Genomic DNA, 22334 nt, shown 5'->3' with positions numbered 1-22334 from the left:
ATATATATATATATATATATATATATATATATATATATATATATATATATATATATATATATATATATATATAATTTAATAATTGAACTGAACAAAACCAGTCATTTTAAAGGGAAAAATAGTTTATTTGTATCTAATTTCAGAATAATTGACAACAAACATCCAAATATATACATGGGAGCTTCAAAATATGACAAGTTACTGTGTCACTAACAGGTGGCATTTTGATACAGATATTAAAATAGTCCTTGTTTAATTTTCTATGACAAGTTTAAATGGTGCTGAAAATACTCTGTAATCTGCACTGATATATAGATTCTCCACAGGAAGACATCTCTCCACTGGATCTACGGCTACGAGCGCAGCATTTCCTCCAGTGTGAAGTCACACTCAACAGTCATGCTTCAAACACACGCATCTCTTCTCTCGCTCACTGCATTTCACTTTCACTTTCAACCCTCATTATGTCCACAGTAGGACGAAGGGCTCTTTCACACACTCTTTGGACTCAGACAGTAATAAGCCGTGTTTCCTCCTTGATCTCTCTTGTTTGTGAGGTATAAACACAGATTCATTCAGCCAGGCGTGCTGAAGTTCTTCATAGCCTCTTTCATCTTGTCTCGAGCCAGAGTGTATCGGCGTATGATCTGCCGGACGTGATCTTCTTCCTCCCGCTGGAGGATCCGCAGGAAGTTCTGGAGTTCAGGAAAACTGAACGCATCCCACTGCAAGACGAATAATATCATAAATACATTAAATCTGTGTGTATACCTATAAGACAAGACACTACAGGCAAAACAGCTTTTCATGCACGTGCAATTATGAGATTTTGGCTCTTTATAGATTTTTACAGTCTGTTGTAATCCAAAATACAGTGCTGTATGGGAGTTTTTGAGTCTTCTATAGCATGACATACCTTAATATGTTTGCAGATCATTTAAAAACTGTGAACATAATTGTATAAACACAAAAAACAAAACAAAAGTAAAGTCAATTATTCTCCTTTAAAAATGTGCGTTCTGTGTGGGAATATCTGTCTTTGTTTTGGTCTCGATAACCTGCCCACTGCCAGATTACGATGTTATATTTCAGCACCCCAAGTTCTCTTGGTGGAAAACACAGCGGATGTTATGTTAGTCATGAAGGCTGCCTTAATATATGGGCTCATGGCAAAAAAAAAAAAACAACCTCCAGAGGACAGTAGCAGCCTCCAAAATGAGAAGCGGATTCAGAATTATAAAAAAAAATGTATCGGGTGGTTTTAAATTTGCAAATAAAATAAATATTATAAACGTAAACATCAGCTGAGCAGTTTACAGTGTAAGGCTGTTTTTAAATCAAATAGTGGGTTGTTTTCCCTTTCCTCAAGACAAACTTTTGACTTGAGTTCTATCCTTTAAGCCAAATACTTGCTTCTGTTTTTGTTGTCGATCTGGCAACCTGCGTTAAGTTATTGTTGGATATCCAATCATTTGAATTTGGACTCCAATACCAGTAGGCCAGTCCTGTAGTAATGCACCTTTAAGCATTTCTTCTGCTAAATTTGTTCAAATTGCATCTTTAGATTTCATTAATTAATTAATTCTGGAATAGTCCCTTTATTTATCAGGGGTCGCCACAGCAGAATGAACCACCAACTTATCCAGCACATGTTTTACACAGCTGATTCCCTTCCATTTGCAACTCTGTACTAGGACTTTAGATTTTAAATATGAAAAATATTATTATAAACTTGTTTCCAAGTTAAAAATCCACTTCAGCAGCATTTTATAATAGAAAATATACTTAATTATATACAAAATTTAAAATATATATAATTTTTTTTAAGCTGTTCAAAGTGTTTTCTGAATTATGAAGAGAAAAAAATCTTTAATTAGCAAAAATACAAACAAGAATTTTGATCCTGACTTCATATACTTTTGTGCCAGAACTGTATGCAAAATAGGACATAACTAATAAAACATTTTCTCATTAGCATATCTAAATATAACAAAAATAGAAAACTTTTTTTTGTTAGCATTATTGTGATCAATCAACTGGGGAGTATGGGTATAACTCCAGAAATATGGGTTAATTTTACCTTATTCAATTGCATTGGTTTGTTCTAAAAATAATTATTTCCATGTGACAACACAAAGGTACTGATTTCCTCTGAGAAATAGATTTACTCACATTCACTTCCCCGGTTTCATTCTCTTTAAGCACTAAACTCAGGACTTTCTCATTGGGTCCAGCACACAGACGCAGGAAAAGTGGACATTCATCATCAGCTAACTTCCTTAAGTACACTGAAACAGAAAGACAACATGAATTGCATTACTAACGATATATATTCTATATATTTATATACAAATGATCACAATTCATAATAGGGCTGGGCCGATAAACGATATAATATTGAATATGGATAAAATTCATGTCAATAACAATAGATTCTGGACTTTTTTTCTTTACTTTATATTGATCTAAGAGCCAGTCACACAGCAGGAATGTGCAACAATCTAAAAGTGTGTTAATATTAAAGAAGCACCAAATTTTCAGCCACCGAAAATTTCATTCATTCATTTTCTTTTCGGCTTAGTCCATTTATTAATCTGTGGTCGCCACAGCGAAATGAACCGCCAACTTATCCAGCATATGTTTTACACAGTGGATGCCCTTCCACCTACAACCCATCACTAGGAAACATCCATACACTTTCATTCACACACACTCATACAACGGTCAATTTTAGCTAACTCAATTAATATAAACCACATGTCTTTGGACAGTGAAAACTGGAGCACCCGGAGGAAACCCACGCTAACACGGTGAGAACATGCAAACTCCACACAGAAATTCCAACTGACCCAGCCGAGACTCGAACCAGCGACCTTCTTGCTGTGAGGCGAATGTGCTACCCACTGTGCCACGGCGTCACCCACCGAAAATGTATCAGCCAAAAATGTTATGCCGCTTAATGGACCCTAATATTTGTGGCTTCAGTCATTGTTAGGATACTCTTTAATTTAATCTCGAAGTATTAACAATTCATGTAAAAAAAATAATAATAATAAAAAATACTATATATATATATATATATATATATATATATATATATATATATATATATATATATATATATATATATCATTATTGTTCAATATGGAAAATAATTATTGAACACCCTCTATTGTATCAATAAGCAACTATTGCAGCTTTTGATAATAATATTGACATTAAATTTGTTTTAAAATATCTTTTTGGTTTTCCTTTTAATCATTGAATGTTGTTTTTGTCATTATTATTATTTATTTATTTTGATAATGACTGAATTTATTATTTTAATATATTACACATAACTAGATTAAGTGTACATATTATATTAAGTGTGACAAAATTTGTAATTCCAAAAAACCAAAATCTTGAATAATCCTGGTCAGGACATTGATGTATAAAAAGAAAAGAAAATACAGTATTTAAAAAAAAAAAAAAAGTGTATATATTTTAAAACTTGATATAGATTATTAATTTTAGAAATAACTGTTAAATATTTCACATTTCTCTTTCCAGAATGCATACTCAGTTTATAATTAAATGATTTATTTTATACTACATGTAAAGTACTTTTTTGAAGGTAGAGAAAACAAAAGCATATTTAAAATGTTTCTTTCTATATCACAATAAAATATTCTTTATAAATATACAGTGTTTATGTTGTTGAATGCAGGAAGTAGTGAATAAAAGAGGTTTGAATAGCTCTGCTCACCTTGATTGTCCCGCTGGCTGCGCTCATACAGGGAATATTTAGCCGGATTGTCCACCACAGTGAACTTGTTGAGCAGGGCCTGGATGACCTCTCTGGCACGGGTGCTGGAGCTGATGTGCAGGTGCTTGACTGTGTCTCTGGGCAGGTAGAAGGAAGTTCGCTCCTGACAGCCGCCATCCCATCCTAAACAAGAGGAGGAGATGGAGGAGGAAGAGACGCTGCGGGGAGGAGGAAGAGACACGGGTCGCGCCAGCTTAAACTGGACCTTGATGAAGCCAGTGTATGAGCCGTCACGATTCTGCAGACATCAAAAAAACACCATTAAGTCTGACACTCACAAGAAATGGATAAAAAAATATAAAGATAAATGAATGAATGCTATACTAACTATATTTTATACTTAATTTAACTATAGATGTATAACTATATAAAATATTGAAAAATACACAAATTATAACTAGAAACAACAGCAATACTTCTAAGTATAATTAATATTAATACAAATTATTTTTGAAATATACATAAATATAATATTTCTAATAACTGTTTAAATTTGAACGATATATTCTAAAACATGTGACAAATTAACACAGATAATGCTAGATTCCCATATTTGAGACCGAAAGTTCTCCTCACCAGAACCATGAAGAGGTTACTGTTGACCTGAGCATTGTATTCCTTCACTTTCTGCTGTATTTCAGTGACAGACAGATCCTGTTTCCTCCAGTCCACTTCAGACTGCTCATCCTGAGAGACAAGATAGGACGTGTGTCATACTTCACGTCATCACAAGAGGGCAGCAAAGAAAGCAATGAAGAAACCAAACTCGGTTTGTCTGAGGTATAACTAAAAACACAACTTCCGCCAAACACGTTGCAGAAAAACCTAATGATTTAAAATAAACACTAATATTTATGAGTTTTAGTTATATATACACAGAAAAATATATTACATGTATGATTTGAAGCACTCTGTCTGATAAAAACACTTTATATGACTGACTATTTACATTTAGCAGCTAAAGCTAATTGTGTTTTTAGTTTGTATAGACGAACAATCATGATGCGAGGCATAAAGTGGGCTTCACATAGTCTGTGAGATCCAGCTGGATGTCTTAAACCCACAATTCATGGGAAAACAACCCTCCCTCATCCCGAAATAGACTACAGGAAGTGGAAACACACACACACACGCACACACACACACAGGCTCTGAATGTGTCTAAGCAACAGATTTCCATTGCGCCTCATTAACCCGAAAGCTGAAGTATGAATCTTAGTCAAAAATATTACATTTACGGAAAAAGCTGCTTTTACATTCAAGGTCTAAATACTCTCAAGATTTGTTTCACTTTGTAAAAACTTCAGAAAAATATGTAACATGAAAAACACCATACTGATTGGTTTGATTTTTTTTTGTATAATTCACAATAGGTTGCATTAGTTAACGACTAAGCTAATGCTGACCAACAATGTTTTTATAAATATATTGTTCAATGTTTATTAAATGTTAATCTTTGCTCAATACTGTTGGTTCAGGTTTATTAAATATATGTATAAACTCATTTTAAAATTCATTTCATGTTGAAATTAACATTAACTAACATTAATAACGGTGTTACTTATAATATATAATTATAAGTTATAATTATATACTTATAATATATAATATATATATATATATATATATATATATATATATATATATATATATATATATATATATATATATAGCTTTAATTGTTGACCTACTAATAATGGTAATACTATTTTAAATTGTCTAAAATTATTACAGACATACAGGTTGCTTTAAGCAGTTATTGAATATTTAGCAATACATGAATAATAAATACTTTGAATGACTCTTTAACTAAATATTAATGAATATTTAAATAAATAATTTACTGTACTCATGCATAATAAATACGTAAGATAATGTTCAGTAATAATAATTTAGGTATATTACTGTTGTGTCTAATAAAACTACAAACCAGGGTTACTGTAGCTATTTAGAACTTAACTATAACCAGAAATGTTGACTGAAATAAAACAAAAATTAGTAAGATTTTGAATTCACTTTCCACACACACACACACACACACACACACACACACACACTCATACACACACTCATACACACACACACACGCATACAAAAAATAAAATAGTTAATAAAATCCATCTGTGAAGCTAAAACAACACAGCTTATAAATTAATGTATTATTCAAGTCATACAAATAAACAATAAATCTGGTGCACTCTTACATTTGATTAAAATTGCGGTCTTTATGATTAGTAATTACGTTTTAGTTAACATCCACGTCTGTATACTGAATTTGGTGCTGCGCAAATGCTTTGACTTATTAATCACGTTGAGTGCTACTCGGTATGACATCATCCGAAGAGGAAACCCCCCTTTACACACACACACACACACACGCTCACACACACGCTCACACACACGCTCACACACACGCTCACACACACACACTAGTCCTCTCTCTTTTAAACATTACATTAAGAAAGTTACAATAAATATGAAGTGTTGAATAAATATAATATATGAATAGCTTTAAAAGAGAAATAGTTTGTTATCACTGTAATAATTAGATTTTTTTTTATAACTGAAAGTACATGTAAGCATCATTTAAAAATAAACACGCACGCGCACACGCATTGTTGCCACGCCGAACAGAGGATTTCCGTTACAGCGGTTTCCCTCTCATGTTCCACAGACTGCACTCTAAAATCGCAAAACTACCTCCAAAACATCAAAATAGCATACATATATAGATAATATAATATTTTCACGAATAGTTAACGGCTGTCTTACTTTATCTCTGCACTTTCTGCTCTTCCTCAGAGACGTGCGCGCGGTATAGAAGAGCTCAAGCTCGTGCTCGTCAGAGTCGCTCTGGCTGCAGTAACCGCTGCTCGCGCTGCTGCCCCACGTCATGTCAAACCACTCGCAGTCCGTCATTTTCACACTAAAAACCAAGCGAAACCGCAACAGTACTGGACTTTCTCTGTTCCGCGGTGTCTGACCGGGATGATGTGGCTCTCTGACGGACCTCGTGCAACCGGGAAGAAACCGTTATTGGGCGTGATTTGAAACCCCACCCTTCCGCTTAAACCTCGCCCCCCTCAAGTCGAATTTAGTGCGCAGGCTCCGCCCTCTATTCAATCCTGACCCCTCCCCCGAGCCCAGTAGAACAATACATGCCATACATACTAATTTCTGAAACACAATAAATGCATATTTAATGTCGCTTTCAGTATTTTGGGTAGGAAAAATTACAAATATAATTACATATACGCATAATAGTATAATAATTATAAAATTATTACATTAGAAATATTAATAATTACATTTATAAACCACCATAAACACCATAAGCAAATAATAGCAAATGAGAATATCCATTTTAAATCATTCATACTATTATATACATTCACTATGATAAAATAAAACATTACAAAAAGTTAATTAAATATGCATTTAAACAAGATCATTCTAAATAGTAATATAAAGTTTATTTTAAAATATCACTATTCATGTAATACAAAATATTCTATTAAAAACATAAAACATACATTAATAAAATAGGAATGATTATTTTTTGGTTTATAGCTTTAAAAATGTTAAGTAATAATGTTATGTATATGTATATAAAGTGTAACTATTGTGTATTATCACACTTGTCATTATAATGTAAGCACCATTGAAAAACTATTTAGTTATACATGTAAATTATATTAGGTATAATAATAATTTGTCACTATTACTAAACTGCCAAACAAAAACAAACTATATATATATATATATATATATGAATTAAAATACAAATATGTTATGATACAAAAGCTGTTCACTGCAGTGCACAATGGACTTCAGCGTCTCTGGAGATTATATACATATATAAATGTTTCATATGATCTGCGCTGGGCAACATCATGTGTACCTAAAAGGATTAGACGTATCAGAAAGGCTGACATGTACATGTGAAATGACCAGATTGAGAGTTTAAGATGATTTGCACATTTGTAATCAAGTAAAAGCTCCATTATGAAGGGCCATTGACTTGTGATTAGTTCATTTAGCCATCTGTCAGCCCGTCCACCTCCCCCAGATCACTTTCACTTGATCAAACCCTCACTCAATTACAGGGACATCAATGGCAGATCCTCTTTCATTATGAGCTTCAACGACTGCTGCTTACACACTAAAATAAACAATCCATGCAACTACCAATACATGAATTTAGTTCAATTTTTTTTTATTTTTTAACATTTGTAGGCTTAAATTAAAAAGTGAGCAGCTGTTTTATTGTGTGGTTGCCAGGCAACCTCTCCTCCAAGGCGCTGTCGTAAATTGTGAACGGTAATAAAATCAGTGCTGGTGGCATATGGCTGCTGAACTCAATCGTACAACCTCCTCTCTGATTAACATCATGGCTATCTGTCCTTTCCAGTAGTTGTTTTCTCACCACATTGGTGTCTGTCTCGATGGTGTCCTCGCTGTAGTTTGATTGTTCGCAGATAGTGTCGGTGTTGGAGCTGCAGTCCAGCTGAATGAAGGGTTGACAGCGGTAGTGACAAGTGTAGTTACAGTCTGAGGAGACACAAAGCAAAAGCACAAGAACAGTGTTCAAGACAGTTCTTTATTTTTACAAATGGAGATCAAAGCTCTGTTGTTTTAGGTCATAAATTGAGTGTATGACAGAGACCAGGGCACAATGAATTAATCTATAGCGCCACCTGCTGGTGATAATGAATAATCATGGGTTCTGTTTGTCTCAGGTCTGATAATCTGGGCATTTTAAAGGCACAATATGTAGTTTTCACCGCTAGAGAGTGTGGAATCATGGGAGTTGTGGTCTTCAGCTGCATATTGTGTGCGAGCGCTGCTGTTGATATTGTTATAATTGTAATATTAGCAGAAACTGCTAAACAATAAAGAATGAACAGACAGAGAGCATTTGATTTAAAGAGTGAAAGGTGTACCATCATCTTCATAGTCATCTTGACCAGTGGTCCCCAACCTTTTTATCACCGCGGACTGATCAACGATTGACAATTTTACCGCGGACCGGGGGATGGGGGTTTTCGTAAATTGCTGGGCGACCAACAACTGTTTTCTCAGAGAATAACATTGCAGCAACTCTGATACAAGTTTTATTACCAAAGTAAAATTACAAAGCACTGCGGTGTCTAAGTGTTCTGTGTTTGTCTGAGATAATTTGTCTACCAAAATGTGTATATCCATGCATGGTATAAAGCCGATTGGTCAGTTCTTGTCTCGTGACTCGCGATGCATTGACGGCATTCTTTCAACTGAGTGCGTCTAAAAGGTGAGAGCAGGGCACCTCAATTGGAAAAAACGAAATTGCGTAAACTCTCAAAAAGACGCAATATGCGAAAGACCCCCAAAAGGCTACCATCTTTTGCGAATTCCAGCTATTGATCTTCTTGTACAGACATGCTGGATTTACCTGATTTGTTGACAAATGGGTTGCGTATCTATTCCTTGGCAGTTTGTGGGTCCTTCACTGGGCCATTTCTCTTCCCAAAGAAACTTTCCAAAGATGTCTGTTTCTGACTCATTTTGCTGCTTGTGGGTTAAGTTTACCCAGCTAACTCAAGTGACTGAGATAATACGGTTCTAAATGAAATATTTTCAAAATAAAAGATGGTTCAGGTAATAAATAAAACTGAAATAATTAATGATTTCTTGTGCAGCCAATTGAATACTGTGGACCGGTGGTTGAGGACCACTGATCTTGACAACAGAAACACTAATGTCACCTCAATGAAAGCCTCATCTCTGCTTTCATTTGATTGGATGATATAAAAAGACGTGATTGATGTAGCATGAGTTTTTCGCTCAGATTTCACTTTTTTTTAACTGCAGGCGTACAGATCGCAACAGCAAAAAAGCAAGGCGTATCAGGCGGTGTGGTTTTTGGATAATTCAATGAAAAAAGTCATACTGTGTTTATTTTTAAACCTTGATTAAGTTGTTGAGGTAGCCTTGGTGGTTGATATGGCATTGTAGGCTGTTTTTAGGGAACTCTTGGTAGTTGCCAAGCTTGCAGATTTAAGGTAGCTGTGTGGTTGTGAACTTGATGGTTGTTAAGGTGTTCTTAATCATTATAAAGGCCAAACAGAATCCACATTCTGTTTTTGCAATTTTTGCACAGACTTAAAAAAAATTGTGGATTTAGGTGTAATGGAATTTGAGAGTAGAGTAACTAAAAACATAATATGCGAAATAAAAAATATTAACTTTTTAATTTTATTTAGAGTTTATGATGCAAATCTAATTAAGTCTCTCATAAAATGTCTACTAAAAGACAGAAAATATCACTTCACAAACTACACTCTACATAAATCATCTAAACATCTGCATATTATTTAATAATATTACAGAAATTATTATAAAAGCTGACTGTATACATATTTACACACATTTACATAGGTAAATAAATATACTCAACAGAGAAATGACAGGCTAAAAAATCTGCAGAGATCTGTAAGTGCAGACTGTCTGGGTTCTATGTGGTTACTATTCTATATGGTTGTAAATGTGTTTTGGGTGGTTGCTAAGCAAATATTTAATTAGTTATGAGGTCATGCATTTTTTTTATTTGCTCTTCTCATTCTATCCTATTTATAGTATTTATTTATTTTTGTTATTATTTATTTGCAAGGCTTTCATGAATAACTGCGCACAAAGTTCAACGACTGATTCGATTTCTCAACAAACAACCAGTATTTACAACACACACCCACACAATCTCCCCTCAACACACGGCACAGTGTAAACTGTCTGTTTCCCTGAGTAAACATCCTCTCTCTGATGTGCTTGTGGTCTCTGAGTGCCGGCTGGTCTTGACAGACTCATATAGACCCAAGTAGGTATCACTGCAGCTCGAAGACCTCCAAGTAGGAGGGATTTACGCTGCAGGTAGGCTGGGTTTAAAATTGGCATAGGTGTAGTAGACGTTAATAAATCACAACAGGTTACTGTGAGGTTGGGTTATGGGTTGGTGAAAGTGTAGTAGACATCAATAAAACACAACCGGTTACTGTGAGGTTGGGTTAAGGGTTGGTGAAGGTGTAGTAGACGTTAATAAAACACTACAGGTTACTGTGAGGTTGGGTTAAGGGTTGATGTAGGTGTAGTAGGGGTGGTGTAGGTGTAGTTGACGCTAATAAAACACAACAGGTTACTGTGAGGTTGGGTTTAGGGTTGATGTAGGTGTAGTGGACGTTAATAAAACACTACAGGTTACTGTGAGGTTGGGTTTAGGGTTGATGTAGGTGTAGTGGACGTTAATAAAACACAACAGGTTACTGTGAGGTTGGGTTTAGAGTTGATGTAGGTGTAGTGGACGTTAATAAAACACAACAGGTTACTGTGAGGTTGGGTTTAGGGTTGATGAAGGTGTAGTAGACGTTAATAAAACACTACAGGTTACTGTGAGGTTGGGTTTAGGGTTGATGAAGGTGTAGTAGACGTTAATAAAACACTACAGGTTACTGTGAGGTTGGGTTTAGGGTTGATGAAGGTGTAGTAGACGTTAATAAAACACTACAGGTTACTGTGAGGTTGGGTTTAGGGTTGATGAAGGTGTAGTAGACGTTAATAAAACACTACAGGTTACTGTGAGGTTGGGTTTAGGGTTGATAAAGGTGTAGTAGACGTTAATAAAACACTACAGGTTACTGTGAGGTTGGGTTTAGGGTTGATGTAGGTGTAGTGGACGTTAATAAAACACGACAGGTTACTGTGAGGTTGGGTTTAGGGTTGATGAAGGTGTAGTAGACGTTAATAAAACACTACAGGTTACTGTGAGGTTGGGTTTAGGGTTGATGAAGGTGTAGTAGACGTTAATAAAACACTACAGGTTACTGTGAGGTTGGGTTTAGGGTTGATGTAGGTGTAGTGGACGTTAATAAAACACGACAGGTTACTGTGAGGTTGGGTTTAGGGTTGATGTAGGTGTAGTGGACGTTAATAAAACACTACAGGTTACTGTGAGGTTGGGTTTAGGGTTGATGTAGGTGTAGTGGACGTTAATAAAACACAACAGGTTACTGTGAGGTTGGGTTTAGAGTTGATGTAGGTGTAGTGGACGTTAATAAAACACAACAGGTTACTGTGAGGTTGGGTTTAGGGTTGATGAAGGTGTAGTAGACGTTAATAAAACACTACAGGTTACTGTGAGGTTGGGTTTAGGGTTGATGAAGGTGTAGTAGACGTTAATAAAACACTACAGGTTACTGTGAGGTTGGGTTTAGGGTTGATGAAGGTGTAGTAGACGTTAATAAAACACTACAGGTTACTGTGAGGTTGGGTTTAGGGTTGATGAAGGTGTAGTAGACGTTAATAAAACACTACAGGTTACTGTGAGGTTGGGTTTAGGGTTGATGAAGGTGTAGTAGACGTTAATAAAACACTACAGGTTACTGTGAGGTTGGGTTTAGGGTTGATGTAGGTGTAGTGGACGTTAATAAAACACGACAGGTTACTGTGAGGTTGGGTTTAGGGTTGATGAAGGTGTAGTAGACGTTAATAAAACACAACAGGTTACTGTGAGGTTGGGTTTAGGGTTGATGAAGGTGTAGTAGACGTTAATAAAACACTACAGGTTACTGTGAGGTTGGGTTTAGGGTTGATGAAGGTGTAGTAGACGTTAATAAAACACTACAGGTTACTGTGAGGTTGGGTTTAGGGTTGATGAAGGTGTAGTAGACGTTAATAAAACACTACAGGTTACTGTGAGGTTGGGTTTAGGGTTGATGAAGGTGTAGTAGACGTTAATAAAACACTACAGGTTACTGTGAGGTTGGGTTTAGGGTTGATGAAGGTGTAGTAGACGTTAATAAAACACTACAGGTTACTGTGAGGTTGGGTTTAGGGTTGATGTAGGTGTAGTGGACGTTAATAAAACACGACAGGTTACTGTGAGGTTGGGTTTAGGGTTGATGAAGGTGTAGTAGACGTTAATAAAACACTACAGGTTACTGTGAGGTTGGGTTTAGGGTTGATGAAGGTGTAGTAGACGTTAATAAAACACTACAGGTTACTGTGAGGTTGGGTTTAGGGTTGATGTAGGTGTAGTGGACGTTAATAAAACACGACAGGTTACTGTGAGGTTGGGTTTAGGGTTGATGTAGGTGTAGTGGACGTTAATAAAACACGACAGGTTACTGTGAGGTTGGGTTTAGGGTTGATGAAGGTGTAGTAGACGTTAATAAAACACTACAGGTTACTGTGAGGTTGGGTTAAGGGTTGATGTAGGTGTAGTAGGGGTGGTGTAGGTGTAGTTGACTGTTATGTATTTGTGTTTTTTGTGCTCTGTTTTCTCTGTGTTTTTTCCCTCTCTCTCTCTCTCTCTCGCTCTGTTCTCCCGTATCTGCTCTCATGTATTCTCAGGTTCCGTTCATTGGTCCATTCAGCTGTCAGTCATTCCTCCCCGGTTACGTCACTCTTACGTCACATCCAATGAGCAAAGACCACCCGTCTTAAAAGCGCGCGCCAGACCACTAGCTCTTTCTTGCTTGCATTTTTCTCTTTTGCTGTTTGTCGCTTGTTTGTATTTACCGCGTGCGTTTTGAAATAACCCTGTCTAACTGTGTTTTGTTGTTGCTTGTTTCTGTGTGCACGTTATCAGTCCGTTATTCGTACATTGTTCTTAGTTTATCGTTGTTTACGAGGCTTGGACGAAGCGGACAGGTAAGAAGGTCACGTGACATACATTTCGCAACACTCAGGACTACTCTGCTGTCTAGTACACTAGGTTAGGGGCGAGCGCCACTCCTTGTACTTTTTGGATAGATAGATAGAGTAGATAGTTAGGACTCGGAAGATCTTCGTGTGTTAATTATACTGTTTTTCATATAGTTAGTTAGCTAGATGCTTCTGGGAAGTTAGATTTAGTTTGGGTTTTGTTCTTTTCATTTCTTTAGCGCCGCCCGCGTCCCTTCTGCCAGCTCTCTTGTTTTTCCCGTCGTTATTTGTTTCAGTGTTTGTACATATTGTAAATAGTATATTTTTGCTTTACTTACTTTTTCTTTATTTTTGATTAATTCGTTGTTGTTGTTCACTTTGGGATTGTAAATAAAAGCACACATTTTTTGGCATTACTTTGGTTGTCTTTCCACTCATTCACTGTTTATATAAATATATTTTAATTAAATAAATGTCAAACCCCACACCCTAGACTAACATCAGGGGTTTGTAACATTGACGCTAATAAAACACAACAGGTTACTGTGAGGTTGGGTTTAGGGTTGATGAAGGTGTAGTGGACGTTAATAAAACACAACAGGTTACTGTGAGGTTGGCTTTAAGGTTGAGGTAGGTGTAGACATAAACACAATAGTTTGGACTATTAAATAAATGTGTTTTTCAAAGCCCACTTGGAGCTGACTCTAACCTGTTTATACCCTTCTCATCTAGGAAGGTCTCTGAAGGATGGGGGACTCACGTGTGCAGCGGAGGCTCTGTCTGTACAGGCCCCAGATGAACTCTCCACACAGGTCACACCAGCTCAGCTGTGTCTGGCTGCAGGGCTGAAAGTCATGTCCTCGTCCTGGTTTACAAGTCAGCCAGTCGGGGTCCTCCAGGCGCACGCGCTCGCCCACCATGCGCACCACCTTCCCTCTGCTCCACCTGTCCAGAGTGGGCACCACGGTGGGTGGAGGGACACTAGGGGGTGCCAGCTCAATACGGTCATTCGGAGTCAAGTCCTGCAACTCGATGAGCTCACATTTTGCCATTTTGGGATCGTGGGAGGATGAACGGCATGGCTCAGTGGACCATGGTTAGGGCTGGAGATGATTTATGACTGTGGAGTGTTTTAAAGCAACGCTGTTTACTCCAAAGCAAGCTGATAAATTTAGCGTCTCGTTCTGATGTGTTTGCATATCCACAAACATGGATCACTGTGTGGATCTGACAGTATTCCTATAACAGAGATGATGTTTTTATTGCTTCAAGAGTTTGCTTCTTGATTGACAGTTTTCAGTAGCATCTGGGTCAATCTGAGAAAAATCAGAGATTACATTAGATTATGGTGTGTTCTGTATGATTACAACAAATGTGGACAGTTATAATCTTTCTGCTCTTCAGCAGATTCCATTAATGCAGTTTACTACTATATATTAAACTTACATTATATTTATTATAAATATTATATATTATTTTATAATTAATATTATAATGCATTTTTTTCTATTTTTACTAGAACAGAGACCCATGATATTTGTAAAGCCAAATGAAATATTTAGTCTATACAGGGTAACCTCTTCTTCAAACATCCAACACAAAGTCCACAGACTACAGAATATATGAAGATTTAACATTCCAGTGAGCTTGTGCAAACCGATCTGTCCTTTACAACAGCACCTATATGGAGGCTGATCAGTATGCGTGAGAAGCAAAATTCACTCAAGGGTGTTTTGGGCCGTTTCTGTTGTAGGGCACCTCTTTTGGCCACTGTCCTAATCCTGAGAAACCCAAAGGCCCAAACATGCCAGAATAGAAAATAGATGTAAACTGGGTCACATAAACACAGCAAATAAATACACACATAATATATAAAATATACAAATAAACACAGTGAATATCAGAAACTGAATAGAGTTTGCCCCCATAAGATTAATTGTTCATCATAACTCTTTATTAATAAGAGATCAATGAAGTAATGTCAATGCAGAGCATAATGGAATAGATTAAAATGGAATACAATAGAGGAGAACAGAATAGCCTGACAGATTAATTGTGAAAATATATGTGATTTTGACTCTGGTAAATAATTCTGAATAATAAATAATTATTAATAAATAGTTTCACAAACATAGGTATAATAAATAATAAATACATGCATATTCAAATTTGTAAATGTATACCTAATAAATAAAGTGATTCAGTGTTTTATTCAAACTAAATAATTACCAATAAACCTATTATTAGGCCTAGATGTTACAGCACATAGAACATCAATGCATAAACATACAAAACAACAGAATTATACACACAAAATAATATGAAACATAAAATAATTAAATCATATTTTAACAATAGCAAATGCATAAATAAAAACATTGATGTGAAAATGTAGTGTTGATTGTGTAAAACAAAGAGTAAACATTTATAGGTGGATTGCATGATTATAGACATAGAATAATTAAGTAGCAAATGAAATATAAAATATCACAATCTTTAGAAAGTACACAGTTTATATAGTATAAATTGTTGGATAAAGTCAGATCATAGTTTTACTTACTGGTATAGGAATGTCTTATTATAGATGAACCAACCTACCTTAAACCCAAACAAGCCACTTTCAGTCTTCAGTAGAGCTTCGACTGACAGAAAACGCGTCTGTTTCCTCAAATCCGCTCAAATTAAGCGTAATCTGCGCGCGCGACGCGTGTTTGTGAGGCGATAACATGAGGGATTGCGCAAAAGTGCCCAAACATCTTCCATTACGCTCAAAACTAAACTGAAAACAGTCCTCCGCTGGCAGAAAGATGAATTCCTCAAGGTTTCGGTACTCCGTGGGCTTCATTCGCGTTGTCGCTGCTCGAAACCGGCTCGGTTCGTTTCTTCTTCGAACGCGCACCTTGTCCGCTTGTAGCGCGCGTTCATGCGCATGCGCAGAAGACTCAGATTAACGCTTAATCCGGCGCGATCTGTCCTACTTTGAGGAGCGAACGGAGAGCAGACTTCATTTCCTGAGCATGTGGTGGACCCCCGGGTTTTATATTCTCAATCCCCGCCTGTGGGTCTATTTACAATGACCTGTTTAAAATTAAACTCATTCTTAAAGGGGCAGTTCACATATCTGAAAATCATCATTTACTCATACTTACCTTCAAACCTTTATGAGTTTCCTCTGTTGAACACAAAGAAGATGGAAACCTGTAACCATTGACTTTCATGGCATTTGTTTTTCCGTATACAAGTCGATGGTTACATGTTTTTAATTTTTTTAAGATATCTTCTGTCTTCAACATAAAAAAGAAATTCATTAAGGTTTGGAACAACTTGAGGAAGAGTTCATTTTTGGGTAAACTATCCTTTTAATGTGAACGCATACTCAGCATTACAGAGGCGAATTTAAAAAATAGGCGAGGTGAGAGACTGCTTAGGGCCTCAGGAAATCTGGGAGCCCCCAATGAATACAAGTATAAATTATACTTATATATAAACTATAACATTGTCTTCTAACATATTTTGTATGGTGAGAGTTAAACAAATACAATTTTAACGTAATTAAATATCATTTAATAGACAATCAATTATAATATTATTACAATAATGTAATATGATGTATTAATAATAAAAATACCAAATAAAAAATCCATCATGGAGCAGTCCAGCAGTCAAATTTATAAATATATACATATTTATTATTTTTAGCTGTAAATTTATTTTAAGAAAACTAATCATTTAAAATGTAAAGAGTGCATTAATTTTAAATTTCAAAAAGAGGATTGAGTGATAATATATATATAAACAGCAATATAAATATTAAATAACAGTTGAAAGGGTGCATTTCAGGACTTTTAGATAGGACTTTGCCTAAACCCCACAAATCATTAAATCCGCCCCTGCCTCAGTGGAACAAAAATATCAAGTTATAGTTTAATTCTGTAGGGTTGCATGATGAATGATTGAAGTATTCTGAAGACATGTTAGTTTTGTGTGAGGTGAAGATTGAGTTTTAGTACTTATTATGAATACTGTGAAAATAATCCATCAGTGTTGGAAATGTTTTAACAAAATCACAACATGGTAGATCAGTTTCAATGACTACACAGAAACCCATTGCACCTACTTGCTTAGGAGTTGGCAGAAGTCCATGGGCTTGACACTATACTGTATTTCTCTGTTTTCTCTGATAGCGGATGTCTTGTATGGTCAGGAAGGGAGGTCTGGGAGCCTCACAGAAGGAGATAAGATGGTTTGTGTCCTCTGTTCGAACTGGACGAGTGCCAGCGGGTCACAGGACAGAGACAGAGAGCAGTAATTGGTTGTGAATGTCTGGTTTTGTTACGGTCATTGGATTCCCCAATTAACTGACTCATTTCATGACATTTCCCTCAACAAACCCTGCTGTTCTCCCTGATATATGACTGTCACTATATTAGGGGCAAATCTAGAGCTTTGACTCAGGATAATGTTTGTTTATTCGAGAATATAAACTGTCTGAGCAGCTTATGCTTGGGTCAGTGACAAGATGAGTTAGAGGAGATATAATTTTTCATAAAATATATTGGATTGCGGAAATGTTAATCAATATGACAAAATCATGTTTAATTATTAAGTAACAACTACATTACTTTAACCTTTAGTATAGACCATTTCAATGAGGTCATGTGATTGGCCCATGAACATTTCCTGCTTGTTATCAAACCATTTCCTAACTGTAACCAGAGTCAATTCAATCATAACTTAATGTTAAAACAACTACAATAGCATGTGGCTCTTTTTCGATTCTCGAAAACTATAGAAATTAAAAATGTAAAACAGGAAAGACGTTGGGACCCTTGTTTTTGCTTACATCCATCAAAATGGTCTATACAGCAACCTTATTTTTGTTAATCTTTAACAAGGATAATTATCAAAATAAATACATATTTTTGATATAAATTATATATCAATAATAAAAAAAATATTATTTATAACATGAAAAAACAAAAACAACATACTTTTATGTATAGAGGAAATACTATTGTACAAAAACAATACTAACTTTTATAGACAAAACTGACATCTGCAGTTTAGCACAGACAAAGACCAACAATAAAAATAAATAAATGTTTACTCTCAAAACAGATGCATGATAACAGAAAAAATTATAATTTCTGATATCAAAAATAAATAAAATAAATTAATAAATAAATTATATTCTCATCCCTGCATGTCAAAAGATAAAATCACATGAATAAACATCAAAGTATCCAGCAGCAGAAATTTTACCAAAACAAATATAAAAATAATAATAAAAAATGAAATTTGAGGTGGACCCTTGTGATTTTTTTTTGTTCAGAAGAGCCTGAAACAATATAGAGACTGACATTCCATCCCTAAACTTGATTAAGGTTGTGGTTTATGCAGATGGTTTTCCCAAAAAATGTCATTGATGTTAAACATTGTTATTATTATAGATAAACATTATACACACAAAAGTAAATGGAATAACAGTAAACCCTTGATTAATTGCTTAAATTGAAAAAAATGAATGTAAAACATATTGAGAGTCGTTAAAAGTAATATCAAAAGTAAATAAGGCTACAGAGGAACTATACAAAACTATGGCCGTATTTTACATTTTATTTTATTTTTATTTAATAAATAATTTTTTGGTGTAACCACCCTTCATTTTTTTCTTTCTTTTTAATGTTATGTATTAAAATGTGTGTCTGCACTGTAGAATGTAAATGTGATTGGAAGTGTGTATATATTGTTTTTGTTCCCCGTTTGAGTTAGTAAATTGATAATGTTAAATTAAAAAAAATAATAATAAAAAGAATGTAAACATCAAATCCACGTCAGCATGAGCAAATGGTTTTTTCAACAGAGGCAATCTGTAAGAAATTAAGTTACAATTATTTCCAAAATAAAAGTAACCGCTATTGCATGCCATAGCTATTTTATATTGACTAAACAATAAATTACAATTTTTATAAATTTGTAATTCATGAAAAAATGTATTACTTTACAGTAATCGTATTATATAATTTACGAATTAAAACACGTCATGCTTATTTTATTTCCAACATCAAATTTTTGTTAATCCAAAAAAAGAGAGACTTTTATCCTGACAAGCTGATTTGTAACCGGAAACTTTGAATGAATCACTACTGAGCAGCACAAATGGATGTGCGACATAGTTTAGAGTAGCTGATCTGATTATAAATAGAAATGTATATAAACCGAGTATATTTTATATAAAGCCAGTGGAAATATGTCAGTCCATCACGAATCGGAGCCCAAACTGTACCGCTACAGCAGGACTGTGTGCGGGATCTTCACGCATGTGCTGTGCGCGCTGTTCACCGGCTTCATCACTGCTCTCGCCAGACCCTCGTCCAGTGAGTCCACGATACAAAACAATGAGCAACACTGTTTGTTGCATTATATTTTAAAACAACACTGTGTTTACTGTGGAGCATCTGTCCATGTTTTGTGATGTTATATGAATAAACGAATTAATTAACCAGTACTGTGCTAAAATATTTTTAATATTATTTGTAATATACATATTAATACGATGATGAATTATTTTATATTTGTGTTTGTGTATAAAACTTAAATGTTTTAAAACAAAAACAATTATAAATGGTTTATATGTATTCAGAATGTTTATATTTTACAATTATTTTTTAGCAAATGGTGTAATTTTAACAAAAAAATTACTAATAAATATATGAGTGTATAGTATACATTTATTAAATTTTATTCAACAACAAAATATAAAAAATATTTAATATATTTTTTAATTGACAACTTTGCTAAACCTGATAGAATAAGAGTTCAGATATATTTTACATAATACTGTAAAACAGACAATAAATTGTATCAAAAATGTTAAATAACATGTAAATAAAAAAAAAGAAAGTACATAAATTAATTACTGTTAATACAGTGAAATTTAAGTTTTACATATGAGTGTTTTACTTATTAATAACAAATTGATGTGACAGTGGCCTATAGAATCAGACAAAAGGTCAACTTTTTTGGAAAAAGCATCTTCTGATCAGTGGTTTTCCATTGATGCTTGTTTTTAATGGTCAATAGATACAACTACTGAAAATTTAACCGTTTAAAATTTTCAGTAAAGTTGTCCAAATTAAGTTATTAGCTGTGCACACGATCGACTAATCAAAGTAGAGTTTTACATTTACAGGAGGTAAATTTACAAAATTTCTAAGTATCTTGATTTTTCAATAATTTTGACTCCAGGGTCAAATATTTTTACATTTTTATATGATTAAAAATGGTAAAATATACTTTAATAATGATAAACAATATGTGTTAATAAACGAAATTTATTTTGAATGTTCTTATCCATAAATATTTAAAGATTTACACTTGCTGTTTGATTTTCACAGGTCTGTTCTCATGGCATCCATTCTTGATGACTCTTTCTGTGAGTACAGGAAGCTAAACTTCACATAGACCTTTATTTTTAATCAGTTTGAACGCTTATGTGCTCCACAAGTAAATAATTTATCAAGTAATTTTTTCTCACCTTTTCCAGTTCTCCTTTTTGATGACCGAAGCCATCCTGCTCTTCAACCCTCACTCATCTCCCGTCAGCAAGTTAAAACACAAAACTAAAGGCCGCCTGCACTGGATTCTACAATGTTTGTGTGTTTTCTGTGCCACTTTGGGCCTTTTCGCCATATTTTACAACAAAAGCCTCAACGACAAGCCGCACTTCACGTCCTGGCACGGTTTAATCGGTGTGGTAACGGTCGCGGTCGTCGTGTTTCAGGCGGTCGCTGGACTTCTGCTTCTGTATCCAAAACTAGCCAAAAACTGGACTCTGGCTAAACTGAAGCGATACCACGCCACCTCAGGTTTACTCACCTACCTGCTGGGCAGTTTCAGTTTGTTTCTTGGGCTGTGTTCGTCGTGGTTTAGCGGTGCTGTGAGCGGGTACGTTTGGTATCTGGCAGTTCTCTGTCCGGTTGTTTGCGCGCTGGTCGTTATGAGTCAAGTAACGAACGCTTATATGGCGCGAAAACGAATGCAGTATTGAAATACATGGTTAAAATGATATAGAAACTGATGTAGAGCTTTTATTACTTATATTTGTTGTTATATTTTGTATAATACTGATGGCATTAATTCTATTTTTTGTTTTGTCAACTCCAGCACATCAAATTTATTCAACTACAATTTGATAATATAGTATTTGGTTGAATAACCCTTTTTCTTCCCAATTACAGCAGTTATTTGTTATTCTGACCAATCATTTTATGGGGATAAAAGCTCTAAATGAGAATTTTATTTGTTATTTTGAAGAAACATTATTTGAACTTTACAATATAGCTACATTTGAACAAAATTTGACGAATGCAGTTCAGATTATTTGTTAATGACAGAGATTGTAAACTTTAATAGCCATGTCAGATTTACAAGTTTCTGAGCTTATGTTTTTTTAAAGAAATGTTTGGACTGTGTCAGTTTAATGAAATACTCATTGCAAATAGACTGAAGAAGTGCTTTGCAAATATTTCAGCTAAAAATTAAATTGTGTATTTTTACAAGTTTTATATGATGTGTCTTTCAGCTGCATTGATGTTGTATTCTGTCCAAATGTCTTAAGAGATGACTGAAGGGAACAATATTTCTCTTAATTACAGTGATTAGTTGTTGTTTGTTAAATTATTTGTTGATGCTTGTGCACAAAAAGTTTACTTTATGCAAGTGCCATGCTGCCTATTGTAATAAAAAATGCAGTTTATAATTTTTTTTTACTGAAAAATATACATATATTTGAAAAATATTTTTTTCTCATAATAATAATAATATAAATTATTATATTTATATAGATATA

General features: G+C 34.7%; 2 protein-coding genes across 15 annotated transcripts; one reads left to right on the top strand and one right to left on the bottom strand.

Moving 5' to 3' along the window:
* Positions 1-104: 104 nt before the first annotated feature.
* Positions 105-21479, bottom strand: rassf1 (Ras association domain family member 1). 14 transcript variants are annotated; one of them, XM_087302647.1, is made up of 8 exons: positions 21021-21479; positions 17601-17746; positions 14193-14799; positions 8235-8359; positions 4385-4495; positions 3749-4046; positions 2173-2288; positions 105-725 (listed from the first exon to the last, which is right to left on the bottom strand). In XM_087302647.1, the coding sequence occupies exons 5-8, from the start codon at positions 4391-4393 to the stop codon at positions 576-578; spliced, it is 573 nt and encodes a 190-aa protein (XP_087158773.1). In that variant the 5' UTR covers positions 4394-4495; positions 8235-8359; positions 14193-14799; positions 17601-17746; positions 21021-21479; the 3' UTR covers positions 105-575.
* Positions 19626-22050, top strand: cyb561d2 (cytochrome b561 family, member D2). Its single transcript, NM_001006102.1, is given in 3 exon segments — positions 19626-19860; positions 20881-20918; positions 21030-22050. Coding segments are annotated over 3 exon segments (669 nt in total). The 5' UTR covers positions 19626-19733; the 3' UTR covers positions 21534-22050.
* The last annotated feature ends 284 nt before the right edge of the window (positions 22051-22334 follow it).

This window comes from Danio rerio, chromosome 22, assembly GCF_052040795.2.
Source record: "Danio rerio strain M-AB ecotype USA chromosome 22, GRCz13ab, whole genome shotgun sequence".
Taxonomy (NCBI): Eukaryota; Metazoa; Chordata; class Actinopteri; order Cypriniformes; family Danionidae; genus Danio; species Danio rerio.
Note: the sequence above shows the minus strand (reverse complement) of the source record. Positions and strands in the feature narration are given on the sequence as shown.

Excerpts from the sequence above, each read along its gene's own strand:
- rassf1 (XM_087302639.1), bottom strand. The coding sequence starts at position 14,535 with ATGGCAAAATGTGAGCTCATCGAGTTGCAGGACTTGACTCCGAATGAC. Across the intron at positions 4,047-4,384 it reads GTAACCTCTTCATGGTTCTG|AATCGTGACGGCTCATACAC; the intron begins GTGAGGAGAACT and ends TGATGTCTGCAG. Across the intron at positions 726-2,172 it reads ATGAAACCGGGGAAGTGAAT|TGGGATGCGTTCAGTTTTCC; the intron begins GTGAGTAAATCT and ends TTCGTCTTGCAG.